General features: G+C 43.9%; 2 protein-coding genes across 6 annotated transcripts in view; one reads left to right on the forward strand and one right to left on the reverse strand.

Moving 5' to 3' along the window:
• Positions 1-19,455, reverse strand: part of MAEL (maelstrom spermatogenic transposon silencer) — a 132,234-nt gene that overhangs the window by 65,751 nt on the left and 47,028 nt on the right. For 3 of the 4 annotated variants that reach the window (XM_019935481.3, XM_019935483.3, XM_073804772.1), the window contains one exon: positions 149-232. In XM_019935481.3, coding sequence (XP_019791040.1) covers positions 149-232 — 84 coding nt within the window. Of the gene's footprint in view, positions 1-148; positions 11,776-19,455 lie in introns of those variants that run through there. The other variant, XM_019935482.3, reaches the window with a different exon arrangement.
• ILDR2 (immunoglobulin like domain containing receptor 2) overlaps positions 12,891-19,455 on the forward strand; it is a 58,785-nt gene continuing 52,220 nt past the window's right edge. For both annotated transcript variants that reach the window (XM_073804764.1, XM_073804759.1), the window contains exon 1: positions 12,891-13,209. In XM_073804764.1, the coding sequence (XP_073660865.1) occupies positions 13,164-13,209 (46 nt within the window). In that variant the 5' untranslated portion in view covers positions 12,891-13,163. The remainder of the gene's footprint in view (positions 13,210-19,455) is intronic.

The raw sequence follows: 19,455 nt of genomic DNA on the forward strand, positions 1-19,455 counted from the left end.
CGTCGGTTGCCCTGAGCCGCGGAAGGGTGGGGGTGGGGGTGTCCCTCCCCCTCCAGGAGGGGCCCAGGGGTCACTGGCCTCCTCGAGTCTTGTTTCCCTCCCATTTGCTCAACAGCCCGACCCTGGGCTCACTGGCCTCCAGCCTTACCGCCCAGTCAGCGGAACAGTAGGGGATGGCGTCAGCGACGTGAGCCACGGGCAGGCCTCTCCGCCGTAGTTCGGGGATCTTCTCCTGCACGAAGAAATAGTAGGAATTGCGACTGGCCCTGCGGTTAGGCATGGCGGGCGTGGTACAAGCCTCAAGGCGGGCCAGAGACAGTGCCACCCTCACCCGCCCCCGTCCGGCTCACGCTCTTTAGTAACCGAGGTGGAGGCCTGCGCGCGCAGGTCCGCAGCTCTCAGCCAATCAGGGCACGGTGCGCAGGCGCATTGGCCTCACCAGGAGAAAAACAGCCCGAGACTGTAAGATTCCCCCTCTTGCGGCCTTGGGGGCGGGTGGGGGCAGGGAGAGGTCACAGGTGAGGAGTATTCTGATTGTCTGGCAGGAGTCGTTGGCGGAGGTCTTATCACCTGGAAGGCTTGGAGCAATTTCGGTATATTATTGCGTAACATCCATCAAAATAGGTAGAGAGAAAGAGGACCAGCAAGTGCTTCAGATTCTTCGATGTTTTACAACTGTAAGGGGCCAAATCTGTGCTGAGAATTGTGAAAGGTATTGGGTGGGGGGACAGAGTGAGGAACACGACTAACGATCTTTTCCCTCAAGAAGTTTACAATCTAAGGATGAGGGAGGCGGGTAAGATGATGAAAACCACCGGTATGATTTGATTTGGGTTTTCCCCATTCTTAAATGACATTATTGTTTCAAAGAACATGGTTTTCAAAAACGCAGTTTTTCTTAAGTGTTTGGAAGGAAACATACAGTAAGAGGCTGAGATTTTAAATAATGTCTTTGAATAAAGTTTTATAGATTTCCTCATAAAGGTCTGGTTTCTTTATTTATTTTTTGGTTGTTTTATTCCTAGAATATATTTGGAACTCTTATATGTATTTCTTTTTTCCATTATATTTTCTAATTAGTTAAAGCTGGTGTGTAGAGAAGGTATTGATTTTAGTGTTAATCTTGTGTATTTAGTCACCCTGCTGAGCTCTCAAATTGGTTCAAATAGTGCCAGTCGATTTTCTTGGATTTTCTAGTAATATGTGCTTCCCGCAGAAATTCCTATCTGTGTTCAGTTTATTGAGTATGTGTATACGTGTTGTATGTATATGTTTTAAAATCAAGAACAGGAGTTGAAATTTTATTAAATGCTTTTTGTGCATCTTTTCAGATGCCCATATGGTTTTATCCTTTAATTGGTTAGCTCAATAAATGATATTGCTAGATTTTTCTAATGTTAAAGCATCCTACCATTCCTACTACTATAACCTCTTATTGATCATGCTTGGCATTGCTTATTTTTTAAAGCATACTTAATGTGGGATTTTTGCTTCCTTGATTGAAGTGATATTAAATTACAGATTTTTTTCATGATATCCTTACAAAATGTTGGTATCAGCGTTGTAATAGCCTCATAAAATGAACTGCTATCTTTGTTCACTTTGAACAACAGATGGAATTATCTATTCCTGGACACTTTGGTAGAACTTCACTAGTAAAACTTTTTGATCATAGTATATCTTTGGAGGGTGGGGTTGACCTTTGATTACCATTTCAATACTTTGCATGGTTATTAGTCTTTTCAGGTTTCCTACTTTTCCTTCAACCAATTTTGGTAATTCATTACTTTTTATAAAATTGTCTATTTCATTTAGGTTTTCATTTATATTGCTGTAAAATGTTGGCAAGAATGTGACGCAACTAGAATTTTCATACAGTGGCAGTTTCTCACAAAGTTACACATACATTTATCATAGGACCAAGAATTTCCACTCATTTAGGAGAAATGAAAAAATATATCCCCCTGGAAATGAATTTCATAGCAGCTCTATTTATAAGAGCCCCAAACTGGACAACCCAAGTGTTCAATAAGAGATGAACTGATTTAAAAATTGTGGTATATCCATAGTAGACTGCTATTCAGGAATGAAATGCAATGAACTATTGATATTCAACATGGATGAATTTCAAGATAATTTTGCTGAATGAAAAAAGGCATACATAAAAGGATAGATACTGTATGATTCCACTTATACAAAACTCAAGAAAAGGCAAAACTATCATTTAGAAATCAGATCAGCAGTTACCTAGGGCCAAGAGGTAGACAAAGGGGATTGACTGAGAACTGACAAGAGAACTCCTGGGTTGTCAGAAATACCTTGATTGTGGTGGTAGTCATTACAGGTGGCATATAGTTGTCAAAACTCCTCAAATAATACATTTGAAAGGTGTGCATTTTATTGTGTGTAAATTATACTTCAATAAAGTTGATTTAAAAAACAAAATTTATTGGCATAAAATATTTGCTTGTAATTTAAAATATACATAATTCCTAATGTTATTTATACCTTGTCTTTTTTCCTCTTAATACTTGCCAAAGTTTATTTTATTGATCTTAAAAAAAAAACAACTTTGGGTTTTATTGATGAACTTTACAGTTTTCCTATTTCTTTTTATTTCTGCTTTTAAGTTTACAGAGTCCCTCTTTCTATTACTTCAGGCTAGTTTGTGGTTCTTTTTCTAGTTTCTTGAATAAAAAACTTCAAGTATTTTCAATTTCTGTTTACTATCTTTCTAGTTTTCTTATTTTTCCTTTTTCTGCTTTAGTTGAATTGATCAGTTATTTTTTGCTCTACTTTCTCTTACATTGGTTTCAAGTTATGCATTCTATTTTGCTTCATTCAGTAGCTACCCATATTTTTAAGACACTTGTTTTATTTTATTTTTTTAAGACACTTGTTTTAAAACATATTTTTATAACAACTTATACAGTTAATAGGTACCCATTACCTATTAGACAAATAGACCCATTCTTCCCAAATAGACAAGAAGCTTAGAAAGCTATTGCTTCCCCTCACTTAGTATCCCAACCCACTGCTCCACCACCCCACTGCCATCTCCCATGTTATTATCTGGGATTTTAGTTCCAGACTGCTTTTTTATACCAATGTTGAGACATGATGGAAGTACAGTAAGTTAAATACATATATCCTAAGCACACAACTTGATGAGCTTTAACATATGTGTACGGCTGTGAAACCATCACCACCATCAAGATAATGAACATATCCACCCCCAAAAGTTTCCTCACTACCCCCCTTAGGCTGCTTAAAGTTGCCCCATAGTTCACTAATATTCTTTTCATTTTTTTCCCTTCAGTCTTTGTTCTTTGCATTTTATTTTGCATTTTCTACTGCTATTTCTTCATGTTTACTAATCTTTTCATCTGTAGTGTCTAATTTGTTACTAATCCCATCTAGTGTATTTTTTGTATCAAATCATTTAGTTTTCATCTTCAGAATTTGATTTAAATCTTTTTTATATCTTCTATATTTCTACTTAACATGGTCTATCTGTCCTCTGCCTTTAACATGGAATGTAGTTATAATAAGGAATATAGTTATAATAAGTACTAAATGTCTTTGCCTACTCATTTCATCATCTGTCATTTCTGGGTCTGTTTCTATTGGTTGATTTTTCTCCTTATTATGGGTTGTATTTTGTCCTGCTTCTCTGTAAGCTTGGCAATGCTTGGTTGGATGACAGTTGTAAATTTTACCCTGTTGAATGCTGCATATTTTTGTATTCTTATAAATATTCTTGTGCTTTGTGTTATGTTATTTGGAAACAATTTTAGTCTAGTTTTTCCTTCTTTTGAGGTTTGCTTTTATTATTAAACAAAGGTTTGCTTTGTTATTCGGAATCAGAGCAACCTTTAGGACTAATTTTCTCCTCTGCTGATATAACACCCTTCTGAGTACTCTTCCTGACAACCCATGAATTTAGAGGTTTTCCCACTTTGGCTAATGGAAACACAGACTATTTCTAGCCCTGTGTGAATTTCAAGGATTGTTCCTTCTAATCCTTTCACGTTGTTCTTTCCCTGGCACTGTATAGTTTCCTCCCACACATGCACTGATCAGTATTCAGCTGGAGCTCCAAGGGAGATCCTCAGCAGATTTCCAGAGCTTTTTCTTCGTGCTGCTCTCTCTGTCTGGTACTCTGCCCTGTGAACTCTAGCCACCCTGGCCTACCAGACACCCAACACCATCTCCTTAACCCAGGGAGACCACAGGACTCTGCCTAGGTTACCCCTCTTGATGCTGCATTCTGGATCCTCTCTCTAGGCAACAACCTGGGGCAATCACAGGGCTAACCCTGTTTCTGTTCTTTCAAGGATTACTCATCTCTGCTTCCTGATGTCCAGTATCTGAAAACATTGTTTCATATATTTTAACCAGTTTTTTAGTTGTTTCAGGCTGCTGGATAAATTCATTTCCTGTTACTCCATCTTGGCCAAGATCGCTTTATCTTATTTTAAAAATTCAAAAGAATATTTGGATTTAACTGTTAAATGTTTAAATAGGTGATCGGAGGCAAACCTCTCCGAGGAGGTGCCACTTAAAATGAGAAAGGATGCAAAGGTACGGAGCTAGTCATGCGAAGAGCTGAAAGAAGAGCATTCCAGACAGAGGGAACAGCACATGAAAAGGCCTCACGCAATAAAGAATTTGTTGAATCCTCAGAACAGATGGAAGACTGGTTGGTGTTGCTGAAGTGTATCCAGTCAGGTGGAGAGTGGTGCATGCTGAGGACAGAGTGACCAGCAGAGATGTGGGCATGGCCAGTGTCAGGGGTGCAAGTATTACTCTAAGGACGTGGGTGGTCATTTAAGGGATTTTTTTAAAGTGTCATTATATAGTTTACAGTTTAAGAAGGTCACTCTTGATGCTACTGGGAGAACAGGTTCAAATCAGCAAGAATGGTCACGAGGAGATGAGTTAGGAGGCTTCTTCAGGAGTCCACGTGAGATGATGATGACCTAGAACAGAGACATGGAGCAGACATGGAGAGGTGAGGACGGTTTCAATTGTACTTTGTGGAAAAACAGAACTAGCTGATGGATTGGCTGCAGAAGTAAGAGAAAGGGAGGAATCCTAGGGTTTCGACTCGGGTAACCCAGTGGCAAGTGGTGTCTTTTTGTAAAATAGCGAGGACTGTGCTAGTGCCAAAGAGGGTCCAACGCGCCTCATAATTCTATTACCTCCTCCTCTCCTTCTTTGATACAATTGATTTTTTTTCCAGTTTTACTTAAGTAAAGTCCTATGTAAACAGAACAGTTTTTCTCTTTTTCCAACCACATTGATCTTCCTATTCAGAAATTCTAGAGGGGGGCAGGTTTTTGTTGGGGCCGGAGGGATCAAGAATCCAGTTATGGACATGTTACTTTTGAAATGCCTATTTATACAGTCAAGTGGAGATGTCAAGCAGGCAATCGGCTAAGTCTGGAGCTCTGGGCTAGAGATAGAATTTGGAAGTAAGCCACATAAAGCTGGTACTTAAATTCATGGAAATAGATGCGACTGCTTAGGCTGAGAGTGAAGAGAGGAAAAACGGATCCAGGATGGAGTCCTGAGGAACACCAACATTTAGAAGTCAGTTAGAAAAAGAAAACCCAGGAAAGGTAAGGAAGAAGGAATGTCTGAGGAAGCAGGGAGAAAACCACGGAAACTAAGAGAAGAGTTGCTGAGAGGAAGGGCTTCATTCATTTAACAAATATTAAGAGTCTGCTGAGTGCTAGGCTCTATTTCAGGCACGATAATAAGTTGAACAGAACAAACCTAATAATGAGGAAGGCAGACAATAAAGAAAGAAACAACTATGTATATAATAAGATGTCTGAACATCTTATTGGACAATAAGTCCAATGAAGAAAGATAATACAGGATAAGGGAATAGGGACGGATGGAGGGGACAATTTTAGGGCGGTCAGAAGAGCCTCTATTTGAAGAAATGAAATTTAAGCAAACACTGGAAGTGAGGAAGCAAACCATGAAGATGTCAGGCAAAGAGCGTTCCAGACCAAGGGAGTAGAAAGTGCAAAAACTCCAAGGTGGGCACACGTCAGGGGTGTTTAAGGAATAGCAAAGTAAGTCTGTGGTTGGAGTGAAGTGAGCAAGGGGGAGAGCAGAGAGGATATTGCAGAGGGAGCTTGGGCCAAATCATGCAGGGCTTATAAGGTCACTGTGAGGATTTTCGATTTCAGTCTAAAGGGGTGAGAAGCCATTGGAAATTTGGATGGCTTCTACTTTTTTTTTTTTTAAATATTAAGTATGAGGTGTGATTTTCAGCTGAGCATTATGAAACCACCCCAAAAGAAACAGCATTTTAGGAAAATGTTTTTCCTCATGCTATTTTTGTCCTGATGCTAGTTTAAATTAAGGCCCTGACAGTACGGTTAACATGCATCCTCCAACCCGTGCTAATAATAATAGTAATAATAGCTAACATTCATTGAAAGCTACCGTGTCAGACTCCCTGCTAAACACTGCACAGCGTAATCTCGTCTCTCCTCTTCATAACAACCCTATGAAATAGATTCAATGATCATCCCCATTTTGCAGAGTGAGAAATTGAGGCTCAGAGTGGTAAAGTGCCTTCCCCAGGCCACACAGCCCATGAGCGGCTCTGACCTCTGTGAGACCCCTGCTTCTTTAACATAAGTATTCCAAGTTGTTCATTATAGGTGCTCAAGGATGTTTATTACACGGTGCTTTGCCAAAGCAAAAAAGGGGAATCTCCAAGTTCCCCATCATCTCTAGATATTGCCTGAATGCACACCACATTCTTGAGTAACTCACCCTGAAGTCTGGTGATTCCTTGGCTTGCTCAGTCTATACACACGCAACCTGTTGTCAGGTCACGTGGATTCTACTTCTTGTGTCTCCCTGTAATGTCTCTCTTACATACTATTTGCTTCTCATTCCTGCCACGCTATAGCTTAGTTCTGGTACTTGTTCCTTCTTGGGCTCTCCCATGGAAGAGGCCTCTGCCTGTTGTCTCTCTTTCCACCAATACATCCTACATCCTGTGGCCACAATAACTTGGCTGACATACAGGTCTGATCTTGTTCTTCTGCTTAGATATCCTTATGGGTGGTCCAATGCCTGCAGAGTTCAGTCCAGACCTGATAGCCTGGATCACCTTGGTCCGACCTCAGCCAACTTTTCCAGCCTCATTGCTGACTCATATTCCTGGCAGCTGGCCCCACTCTCATCTCGGCCCACTGCTTATGCATCTGCACTACCTCCTGCTCCATTTCTGCTTTTAGAAATTCTGCCCAGATCATGTTTAAGACTTAGCTCAGGGGTCACCTTTTCATGAAGACATCTCTGACCAGCACTCCAGACGGGTAACTGACCCCTCTCCCTTTGTTCCCAAACCATACCTAGAACATGTCCTAATATGGGCCCTGTCACACTATCACATTTAAAGGCCATGTGTCTGTCTCTCCCCCACCCCAACACACACACATACACACACACACACACACACACACACACACACACACGGCTACAACTCAACTGTAAGCTCTTTGACAGAAGAAGCTATGACTCATTTGAATTCCTACTCATCTTGAATTTCTAGACAGCATAGTATCTAAAATACAGTAGGTGCTCAGTGAATGTGTATGGAATAAATAAATGAATGAATTCAAGAGAGAAGAGAAGATGAGGAAAAGGGAAGAAGGCCCTGGAACAGGTTGTAATTAATTAGACAGAAATACATATTGATCATCTCTGTGTATAGGGCACCCACTCAGAATCGGGTAGGAGTACAGAATTAACGATTCAAGAGAGAGCCTCACCCCCCAACTCCAACACAAAGGTCAAGGCTTCTGTTCTTTAACACTAGCTTTCCAGGGCCCGCAAATGACCCTTCCGTTGCTAGAGCTGCTTCCCTTCGTGCTGTTCAGTGTTCTGACTCTGTTGTTCCAGCTGCCTTACCTGCCTGTTTTCTGGGGGTGAGGTCATTGGATGACATACTTATTCTGGCTCACTTCCCTCTCTTGGGCTCTGTCTTTGACCCGTGCCAGGGGAGAAGGCCTCTAGGAGAATGCTTAGGGCTGAGAAGCAATCTTCTGGCTTAATCGCCAAGACCTAGAATCCAAAGCCTGGATAAAATACAGAAAGACAGGCCCCCTTCATCATTCCCCCTTTGGGCTAAAGGATGCTGCTTGATCACTGGAATCTGCTCTGCTGCTAATCTGGGGGGCTGTTGATGCTGTGCTGGTTTCCTAAGGAGGCTAACACTGAAACAAAAACAAAAGCAGAAACTGGAGATAGGGCTTCTAAAAGAGAAGCAGCCTTACTTCATCTTTGGCTCTGTAACTCACAGAGAAATTATAGGATGAACTGTCAGTCACTAAGGGCTCCCAGGGCTTCAACTGCTCATAATTAACTTGATTAACAGCTCATGATTGAGACAGAATGAGTGCAGGTGTACATTTGGGGGCTTTGTATCTGGCTAAAGATACAGGCCTGATAAAACACCCGTCACACCTTCCTGGTGACTCTCTCCTTCCTCCAGGGATGTCCTAGAGACTGAGTAAATTGTGGCACAGCTGTATCTTTTGTCCAAGCAACTCTTTCTTCATTGTAGAACTATTAGAGCATGTAGAAAATCTAAAGAAGAAAATATAAATGAATGACTATCCTACCTGAGATAACCATTATTACTCTTTTGTTGCTTCCATCATCTCTTTTAAATACATTTTCCACATTTGAGACCATGCCCTAAATATAGTTTGATGTTCTGCTCTTTTTGTCTGCACATTATCCTTGGGTAGACCTCTGTGGGGAAAGCATAGAGAGCTAGCTCAGGTGGGAGCCGCCTACCATTGGTGGGGTCTGGCCTCAGCACGGGGCAAGCAGACATCATGGAATTCTGCCCCCACTGCACCACCGCAGTTTGATTTGAAGCCTGAGACAGCACGCTCTTGGGTTAAATCTGCTTCAAGTATGTGAAATTTTCAGTACATGCTCCCAATCTTTTACTTATTATATACTTACCACTGTTCTTGGCAGTAGAGCTTTTTAAAATTCTTTGGCATCATGTGCTTTATATTTGCATTTCCTTTCTTTAAAGCATTTTCTTAATGAAACAATTTATTCTGCAATATGAAATGGCTTCCAGATTGAAAATGTTTCCAGTTTCCAGTACAGGGTGCCTAGAGTCTCCAGTATTTGTTTGTTTGTTTGTTTATTTTAGTTTATCACTTTAATTTAGATTTTTGTAAAAAAATTATAATTCATTGCAGGTGGTTTTGAAGATATGGGGGATGGGGAACATTAACAAACTGAAAAGGTAGCACAAGGGAAGGAAAGAGGAACAAAACTTAGGTAAGAAACATGGTATCTGTTTTAAAGTCACACCTCATAGATTCCTCCTGGAAGAACAGATCAGAGAGAAGTAGAAATGTGATATTATCTGTGTGCTTTAAAAAGATCTACGTTCAGCAGAATTCATGTGCATGCATGCCTATGTGCCTGCAATGAAATCATGTTTTAAAGAGGATTCAGCTGCATTATATTTATAACTATGTGGTTGCTACCAGCTACCAGCCTGTCTCCTTGCGGTGGTTCACTTCTCTTTTCTCCATGTCCTAATTCTGTTCTAAAGGGTGCAACTTTGGCAAAGCCACCCGTCAGTCCACACCCACTCCCCATCATATACAATTCCAGCTGTGGCTTCCTGGGAATCCTGATCTGGTCCCACACAGGCCTATATTCTGACATTTTGTCTCTGGTTGCAGCAGAACGTTTGAAGTGTTGGGGATCCGGACCCTTCCCTTGGCGGTGAAAAATTCATCTCTATGGGGGTCCTGTCCCATTTGGCCAGGATAAACGGACCACTGGAGCTTAACCAGATCTGAATCTGAGGCTCATTTGCAAACATCAACTCAACAGCCTCCCAGAAAAACAAAAAAGTGATTAAGTAATGCTTCTTAAACATTAGTGAGCTTCAGAAGAATGTGAGGAAGGCAGTTAAAATGCAGATTTCTAGGTCCCACCCAGAATTTCTGATCTCATAGTTCTTAGTAGAGACTGGTAATCTGCATTTAAGCAAACACTTTTATGTGATTCTGATGCCGAAGTTCAAACACCACACTTGGAAGAGCACCAGGGTTCTGATGTCATATCCTGCTACCTCCACCAATACAGCAAAATAATACCATTGTCCCACCCTCCTCCTACCTCCATCCTTTAGGCTGCATGTTTTGAATCATCAGGTGTACCCTTAAAGTTCCTCTTAACCCTCCATCACCTTGGTAATAACATGCATTAGGGAGGGGTACACACCATGATTTAGTCCAGTTTAGCATCTCCTTAGGGATGGCCCAGGCTCCACCCCCTCAGGAAGATGCTGATCAACCGTATCTCTCTAGCTAGAAGATAGACATGCAGTGTGCTACACAGAAAATACATTCCCTGGATGGTGGACCAGGCCCCTGCATTCTATGATCCACTCTGGCACAAACTCTTCCCCAAGTGCCCTGACTCCTTGCTGACAAACAAACACCAAGCACACATTCAAAGCTCACTTCTGTGGGCTCTCCCTTTCCACTTTCCATGCACATCCAGGTTCCCTTAGCTTAGTCCATCCCCCATTTCCAATTTCTCAACTCTAATGTCCAAGTTTTGCATAAAATACCATCGTTATGTATGCTTAAATACTAAACACTATTCAAACTCTTATGCTGTGTGTTCATGGGCACATATGCATATACACACACACACAGTAAATGTGTGTAAATAATTTGTAGATGATACAAATACATCATCATATCAACCCTCTGGTCTAGATATCAGTTTTTTTTTTTTTTTAGATGTCAGTTTTATAGTGCAAAGGGAATATGCTTTGAGCCACAAGATCTCAGTTCAAATCCTACCTTTGCCACCTGCTAGCTACCTGATCTTAAGATGATTAAATTCTCTGGGCCTGAGTTTCCTCATTAGGATTAACCGAGAAAGCTTGTGAAACATCTAGGACTGCGTCTAGAACCTAATAGGAAACCCACAAATGTTAGGTATCTCCTTTATTTCGATTTTCCCCTTCCTTCCTTCCTTCCTTCCTTTCTTCCTTCCTCCCTCCCTTCCTTCCTTCCTTCCCTCCTTCCTTCCTTCTTTTGTATATGAAAGAAAATAATCCTCCAAATTTCTCTCACACAGCATATTAGTCAGGGTTCTTAATTGCAAGCTTCAGAAATCATCTCTGGCCAAAATAAGCAAAGAGAGAATTTACAAGAGGATATGGGGTGCCTCACAGAATTGCCAGGAAGTCTGAAGAGCCAGGTGTAGAAAGTGAGCTGGAACCCAGAGAGGCTACACAACCAGGAGCACAGTCAAAAACCGCACATCACAGTAGTCTGATGGCCTGACCTCTGCCATGGCTGGCCTGTGAACACTGGACGCCAGCTGCCCACCTCAGCAGCAAAACTGATTCTCCGCTGACTCTGCTTCTTGCCTCATGTGCTCCAGGTTCAAAAAGCTCTGAGTGAGAGGGTCCCCAGTTGGGGAGACTGCTCTAGATTTTTTGGCTTCCATAGCTGGGATTCCTCGAAAATAAGAAGGGAATTGCGATGTCAGGCAGCCATGAAAGACCAGAGTCAATTCTCACCATTTCTGATGTTCACATCTCATCTCCGTTTCACATATACATTCATTCATTCCTAAGCACCTAGAGTCTCTCTCCAGGAACTCTCCTCAAGCCTAGAACCACTCTGTTTTCAGAGGAATTTTCTACCTTTCTGCCTTGTCTCCTTTCTTTCCTCTGCCCAGAATTCCCCCTGACCTGTCCCCTTTCCACCCCCCATCCCTCAATAGCACAAATCTTGCCCATTCTGCAAATACCAATTGGGATGTTACCCCTTCTTTACTGTGGTGTTGCCCACTCTCCCCCACTCCCCACTAAACTGCTCCTTCCTTCATGTTCTGAGGGCCCTTTCTCCAGATCTCCATCATAGCATTTGCTCTGTTTTACTACCAGTATGTGTTTTGTGTTCAATGTGCTGATCTACCTCCCTCTCCGGGCCCCAAGATGAGGCCCCTTTATGGCAGGAAGTCTGTCTTCCTCATCTTTGTAGCCTTGGTTCTTAGCACCTAGTAGATGCTTAATATGTTCGTTAACATACACATTTCTCGGTTGTCTCGAAACACATACATTTAGAATCCTTTCCTACACACACAAGATCCTTTTAAGAAACGGAGTAATCCATGTTAATGCGCCCTGCAAACTGTTGTACAAATGCGCCTGATTTTAGCCAAAAGGCCGAGAAGCGATTAAATGTTGTACAAATGTGAGACGTATAATTGTTCATTTCATTCTGGTTTTACATATTTTCTGTTAAAGAGCTGCATGCCCTTATCTCATAATGCTTTAACCTCATAATGTTTTAACAGGAGAAAGTTTCAACGAGGGATTCCCGCCTACCTTTTCCAATTCTGCTGAGCCCCTCGGTTCCTTGCACTGTCAAAAAGGGAACCGAACGGAGGGGCAGGGCAGGGGGGTCAGCGAAAGCGCACACCCTTGCCAACAAGTTATGCCAAGTCCCCGCAGGTCCCTCTGTCCCAGTTCAGAATGTCCCTGGCCACGTGCGTACCCAGACTCCCCCTCCTCGAGTCCCCAACCCCGCTTCTGGCTCGGGTTCCGAACGCTGGCTTCGCTGGGAGCAGCCGCGCTGATCGCTCCCGGCTCCGCGCAGCCCGCCCTGCCGCCTCCCCCGCGCCCCCTCTCTCCCCTGTACTTTGTCACTCAGCGCTGACCTGCGGCCCGCAGGGGCGTGCACGTGACCGAGAAACTTTGGTAGCCCCGGGGCGGCTGGCGGCGGGGCCAGGAGCCGGCGGCTGAGCTCCCCCGCGCGGCGCGCTCTGTGGCCGGAAGGCGCTCGGTGGGCCGAGCTGCCTGGGCGTGCGGGTGCGCCAGCCCGCGGGGAAGGCGCAGCCGAGCGCCGCGCGGACCCCGGGAGCCCGCGGCAGCGCGCTTGCCGCCGGCGGCGCGGTCAGCCCGGGGCCCCGCCTGCGCGGCCCGGGCGGCGGCGCCCAGGGACGCCGGGGGCCCGCTCGCGCCCGCCGTCGCCTCCGCCACTCGGTTACCTCGATCCTCCCGTCTCTGTCGCTTCCCACTTCCCTCACTCCTTAATCTGGATGGGAAGTTGGGGAAAATGGACAGGGTCGTGCTGGCGTGGGTTGCTCTCTTCTGGCTAACAGGTAAGAGGCGTTTTCTACCGAGACGGATAACTTTATATGTATTCCGGTACTGGTACTGTTCTAACCCTAGCCCACCCACCGCACCCCCAGTTACCCCCCATTGTGCTTAAAGCTGCTTAGCAGGCTGGTGGTAAGTGGGGGGAGGGGTGTGTGTGTGTGTGTGTGTGTGTGTGTGTGTGTGTGTGTTAGAATGATGGGGGAGGCGGGGAGAAACCCCGTATCAAGTGAGCTGGATCGAGATGCAGGTGTTTTGACTCATTCGAGATATGAGATTGTTCTTTCCAGTGTTCATTTCTCCTTTCATACAACGGTTCTTCCTCGGTCTTATCTTGACTTTGTAATGCTGTGAGTCCTGGGAAAAGCCTGGTTGGGAAAAAAAAAATGAAAGCTCGGAGGAAACTGATTAATTAAGAGAACTGGTTTTCTGGGGGTTGGAAGTAAAGGAGTGTCTTCTTAATTCCTTCCCTAGAGAAGCCGGGAGCCCCAGGGGCATTCTTCAGTGGCTCCCAGGTGTGCAGGGGAGCGGGGATGAGGAAGGACACGGGGATGGAGGCTTGATTGGTTGTGGAGTTGAGGGCCCCACTCGCATTTGGTACCATTTGGGGAGTGGTCCCATAGAAGAGCAGAGCCTTCTTCCCCCCATAAACAGGTGGGAACACCCCCTAATAAAGATAATTTGCAGAGACATTCAGAAGGTAGGGCCTTCCCTTAGCATTAGAGTCACTTCCTCTAGCTGAGACCACTGTGTTTCCCCCTCCCTTTTGGTGAACTTTCTCCCCACCCTCCTGGGGTCTGGAACGGCTCTGGTTCCTAACACGTGTTCCCACAGGATGATCTGTGAGGTTGAGAGATAGGCGGCCAGGCTGAATGGGCAGCCCTGAGAGATTCACAGAGCAGCCCTGCCTTGGGTGGAGGTGGAGGGGTTAGGAAGGCTTGGGTAGTCTGGACTGGGTCTGAGGCAACAACTCAAAGCAAGGTGGAACCGAGTGATGGAGGAGAGGAACAAGGGAGCAGAAAAGTGGTGAAGACAAGATGGGGTAGTGAAGGGCAGGAGAGAAAATGGAAAATAGCACCAAGAACAAAGTTGTGTCCCCTCTGGGAGCACTGAAGACTGGGAAAAATCAAGTCAGTAGGAAAAGAGGAACAAGATAAAAATATCTAAGGCAAGTGACTGAAAGAGGGTAAAATACATTTAAGAAGAAAGACAAAACCACTATGTCACTTCGCTTCAGAATAAGATTATAGATTGCTTCAGTTTTTCTTTCTATTCCTAATGAAGGGTCCCTAACACTGGCTTTTGCCCCCTGTGAGGCTTAGGTTTGGGGAGGGGTCCCTCAGCAGAGTTAGCCTCTTCTCTTGGCTGCTGTGAGTTCATCCCTCCCACATTATTCAAATATGAATCATCTCTAATTTCAGGGATTGCCTGATCCACGTCTCCCCACTCCCCTGGCCTCCCAGTGCCTTCTACTTCCACCCTCACTGATTCTGAACGTCCTTAATTTGCCTCTACTTCTCAGTTATCATATTTGAGGGGAACTTTGGCCTCGAACCTTTATCACCGCCTCCCTGAAGTCCGCTAGGCATCTGGGGAGGGGTCCCCAAGTCAGAGGTGCTCTTCCAGACACCCTGGGGTATACCCAAAAAGAGCTCTCTAGGGATTTGCAGGGCATGGGGCAGAAGGGGAACATATAGCCCTTGCTAGATGGCTGACAGCTTTTCATGAAATGGTCCCTGGGACCATCTAATTCAGTCCTCTCAGTTTATACAAATGGAGGCCCAGAGAGGCAACGTGCACACAGCAAGTGTGTGTTGGAGCGGGCGCTAGACCCAGTCCTCGCAGACCCCGGGCCAGTCCTGTTTGCACTCTCCTGAGCTCCCTCTCTGAGCTTTGTGGGGTGTGTGTGTGGGGGGGGGGGGTTGTTTTTGTCTTGAGGGAAGGTGCTGCTTCATCTGGTCTGTGCTTTCTCCCATCCGTACCTGGAGAGGTTGCTCCTGCCTGGAAGCAGGCAACAGGTTAGTTATCAGGGCCATCCCAGCTGTCAGAGGGCTGGGACTTCCAGCTTCTGCAAGTAAGCCTGGCTCCGGAGATCCCACTGGCATCCCCTGGTCCCAGTTTCCCCTTCCCCCCCGCATCCCACCGTGGACAAGCCTCAGCCTCAGCAAAGTGAAGCAGCTAACAATGGCGTCTGGGGAGAGGGAGGGAGGGAAGAGAGAGGAGCAGCAAGGATGAGATGGATTCAGACTCATTGTTCACAGAGCAAAGGTAAGACATTTCAGTCCAGCCCAATCAATGAATCCTCTCTTGAGTGGGTGGTGGAAGGGGAGGGAGAAAGGAAAGGACAGATTAAAAATGAGTCAGAGAGCCAGGAAAAAAACCACATTCATTCTCCCTCTCCCTCCCTTTCTCTCTCTTCTCTCTTTATCTCTTCCTCTCCTCCCCTCCCCCCGCCCTTAGTTTCTCTCTTTTCATGCAGGCTGAGCAATTTCTAATCAACCCTTCAGGATTTTTTCCTCAGACTCTAACAGCTCCTTCCTCGTCTTTCATTACAAAAATTCTGTATTTTTTTTCTGCTGTATATTTAGCCTCATGATTTCTCATTGTCATTGTGATGCTGCTTCCTGTAATAAATTGTTTTGTTGTTGTCCTTGTCGTTTTGCACGAAACAAAATGCTTACCAGCTGCTCTTTTAGCAACAGGTACCATCTAGCAATAGGACTTGAGGAGGGTTCACTCTGTCTTTGTTCTTGAATATGGATGGCGTTTCAGCCCTTCCTGGCAGCAGAGGCTGCAAGAAACGCCAGAGCTGTGGCGACACTCTGGGAGCAGGCAGTTCGTCTTCCTGGAGACTCTTTTGGGTCTCTCTGTGACGAAGAGTGCTTGTTCTATTAGCATTTCTTTTGGTACCCTTTTGGTTGTATTCATTCATTTATTCATCTTTCTCCAGGTCTGTATTGAATTCCTGTGGTTTCTAAGTATTATGATAGGTGCTGAGAATAGAGAGAGAAAAGACACAGTCCTTGCCCTCAAAGAGTTGTCAGTCTAGTCAGTGAGTCAAATGAGTTTTCAGGTAATTTTGATATGGAGGTAAGAGGTCCTATGATAAGAGCCATGAGAGCTGCACAGGTGCTACGAGAGCACGGATGAGGCATATACGTGCCTGAAACCTGGGGTGGGAGTGGAGCAGCTCGGAAACAAACTCCCAAAGAGGTGATGGCTGAGTTAATACATTTATTCACGCACAGTCAGCTGCTGAGTTACTTTCACATCCAGGCATTGTGCTGGGGTTAATAAGACAGCCCTGCCTTCAAGGAGCTTACAGTTTGATGGTGGAGACTCCAGTGATGGAACAGTGATCACACAATTATGGAATACCCTGTACAAAGGCCATGATAGAGATCTGCACTAACTGTTGTGGGTGCCTCATGGTGGCTTCTAACCCAGCCTGCAGCAGGCAGGGAGGTATCCAGACACGGTGGCTGGTTTGGTTTGCATTCAGGTAGATGCGTGGTGACCATGAGAGGATGGGCTTGGGTATGGAGGGTTAAAGTGTAATTAGCCCTGGGGAAGGAAGAGTTGCTTTTAGAGATTCCTGACACCTTAATTTCCATTATCTCCTTTCCGATCCTGTATACTTTTCAATTTTTCTCCCTCCTCTGTTCTACTTTCCTCCATGGAAGAGACCTTTTTCATACTGGAGCATCTTCTTCCAGCATCTTGTCACAGCCCTCTCCATGTCCCACCATGCTCAGCCTGGGTGCTTCTCTCTAGACTAGGAGAGGGGGGTTGTTTCAGTATCCCCATTACTCTTTAGAGTCATGATTCTGCTGAATGGCTAGTTTATACAGATTTGGGTATTAGTTCTAGTAGTCCTAGTGCAACACTATGCTAGTACCATGCTGTGGTCTTAGTTCAAGTACCTAGTGCTTAGTACAGCATTAGTAGCATTAGTACCAGGACTTGGTTAGTGGAAAGAACCCTGACCTGGGATTTGAGGATTGGGTTCCAGTCCCATCTTCTTCACAAATTAACTGTATATCCATGGGATCTGGGTCTTATGATCAGTTTTTTTCTTTTTGGCATGTAATTTTATTTTTTCATTGAGATATAATTGACATGTAACATTAGTTTCAGGTGTACAACATGAGTTCATGTTTGTATATATTATGAAATGATCACAACAGTAAGTCTAGTTAACATCCATCACCATATATAGTTACAAATTTTTTTCTTGTGATAACTTTCAACATTTATTCTGTTAGCCACTTTCAAATAGTCAACACAGTATTATTAACTATAGTCATCATGCTGTGCATTATATCCTCAGGACTTATTTATTTTATAACTGGAAGCTTGTAGACTTTGACCCCCTTCACCCACCCACCACCTCTGGCAACCACCAATCTGTTCTCTGTATCTATGAGCTCATTTTTTTGTTTTTTCTTTTTAAAGTTTACATGTATAAGTGAGATCATACAGTATTTGTCTTTCTGACTTATTTCACTTAACATAATGACCTCAGGGTCCATCCATGTTGTCACAAATGGCAAGATTTTATTCTTTTTTATGACTGAATAATATTCCATTGTGTGTACATGTATATAAATATAAATTTTATATATATATACACACATAAAAAATATACATGGCACCTTCTTTATCCATTCATGAAGCGACGGACACTTAGGTTGTTTCCATATCTTGTCTATTGTAAATAAAGCTGCAGTGAACATGGGGTTGCATGTATTATAATCTTTTGAATGAGGTCACATCTTAGGTCACTTTCAGCTCTAAGATTCTATGGTTCTGAACTTTTCTCCATTTAATTTTGATGAGTTGGAAATCAAACTTACAAAGCAATAGATCCTTAGTGAGGAGCCATGGAGGGAGCCCCATTTGTCTTCAGCCTTTCCCTGACCACTAATGATTGGAATGAAAAATGGCAGCTGGGAAGGTAGAGCTCTTGTTACCATTTTCAGAGGAACAAGTGGAGTAGCACTGAGTGCTTGGTGGACAGGATAGGGTCCACTCTGAACAATTAAATGTAGTCATAGGGGGACTGCTGAAGCAAGGCAAGTGCTTTGGGCCAGATGAGATGAATCCTACTCTAGCCAACATGGCCCTAGAATGTCCCTTCTAGTCTCAACTTCTTGTTCCAGGACACACTCACCTCTTCACCCCTTCCAACTATTTTAGCTCTTATATCAACTTACCGCCAATCAGGAATATAAAGAAAGGTATGATCTGATTGTTGCTCTTGCTTATTTAGATACTGTAATGCTTTCCTATGTGTTAAATGGCTTTCATGGACATTATCCCTTTTGTTCCTTCTAAGTAAGTAAGGCTGATATTACCTACCTATACATAAAAGGGAGTAAATTACTTGTCTAAGTCTATGGTATCTTATTGATTATCATAAGAAATAGTGTCACTGACTTACATATGACTTGGTTGTTTCAAATGCCTGAATCCAAGAGAAACATTATTTTCTGGTTATGGTGGGTAAAACTGGAACTCCTGATTTAAGGGAACATACATGGTATCTATTATGGGGCATTGGGTAGTGAGGCTCAGAGTTCATAGAACTCAGGGAAATATTACAGGGAGAAGTGATGAAGAATAGCATTTAGTATTTCTAATTAAATCCTAAGATCTACAGGAAAAGAGTGAATGAGGAGTGCTCTAGTGAGGCACAGGAGAGCAGTGGATGTGACCCTGTGACAGCAGAGACTGCTGGCATGTCAGAGCCCCTCTGGGACTAGGGGCTGGTACTGTTCACCCAGGAGCTACACAGGATGTCACTGTGGCATATGTACGCTTAAAATCTTGGTCTTCAAGATGGCTTTTGGCTTCCTGAGAATGAAAGAAGGCATTTTGGATAACTAGAGTTCTTTATGGGCCACGAAACAAGGAAGAACTCAGAAGAACATGATGCTTCCCTGTTCTCCTACAGCAGCTAGAGCCCTGCAGGACGTGGTTCTCTAAAATAGGAGTAGAACCTTCACATTCAACTGGGATCCTGCATCGTTACTCCTCCTTTGCCCTTGGCTCGTCAGGGGTCTGTTGGGGGAGAGGGATGAGGCTCAAACTGACCTGGATTTGAATACTAACCTAATAGTTTACCTTATTTTCTTTAAAGTGGGGAAGCTAACTTACCTTATAGGGTTGTTGTGATAATTAAAATGAGATTATGTACAACTCGTAGCACAATATTTGGCAAATAGTAAGCTCTCAATACTTATTATGAA

The sequence above is a fragment of the Tursiops truncatus genome, chromosome 1 (genome assembly GCF_011762595.2).
Source record: "Tursiops truncatus isolate mTurTru1 chromosome 1, mTurTru1.mat.Y, whole genome shotgun sequence".
Classification (NCBI taxonomy): Eukaryota; Metazoa; Chordata; class Mammalia; order Artiodactyla; family Delphinidae; genus Tursiops; species Tursiops truncatus.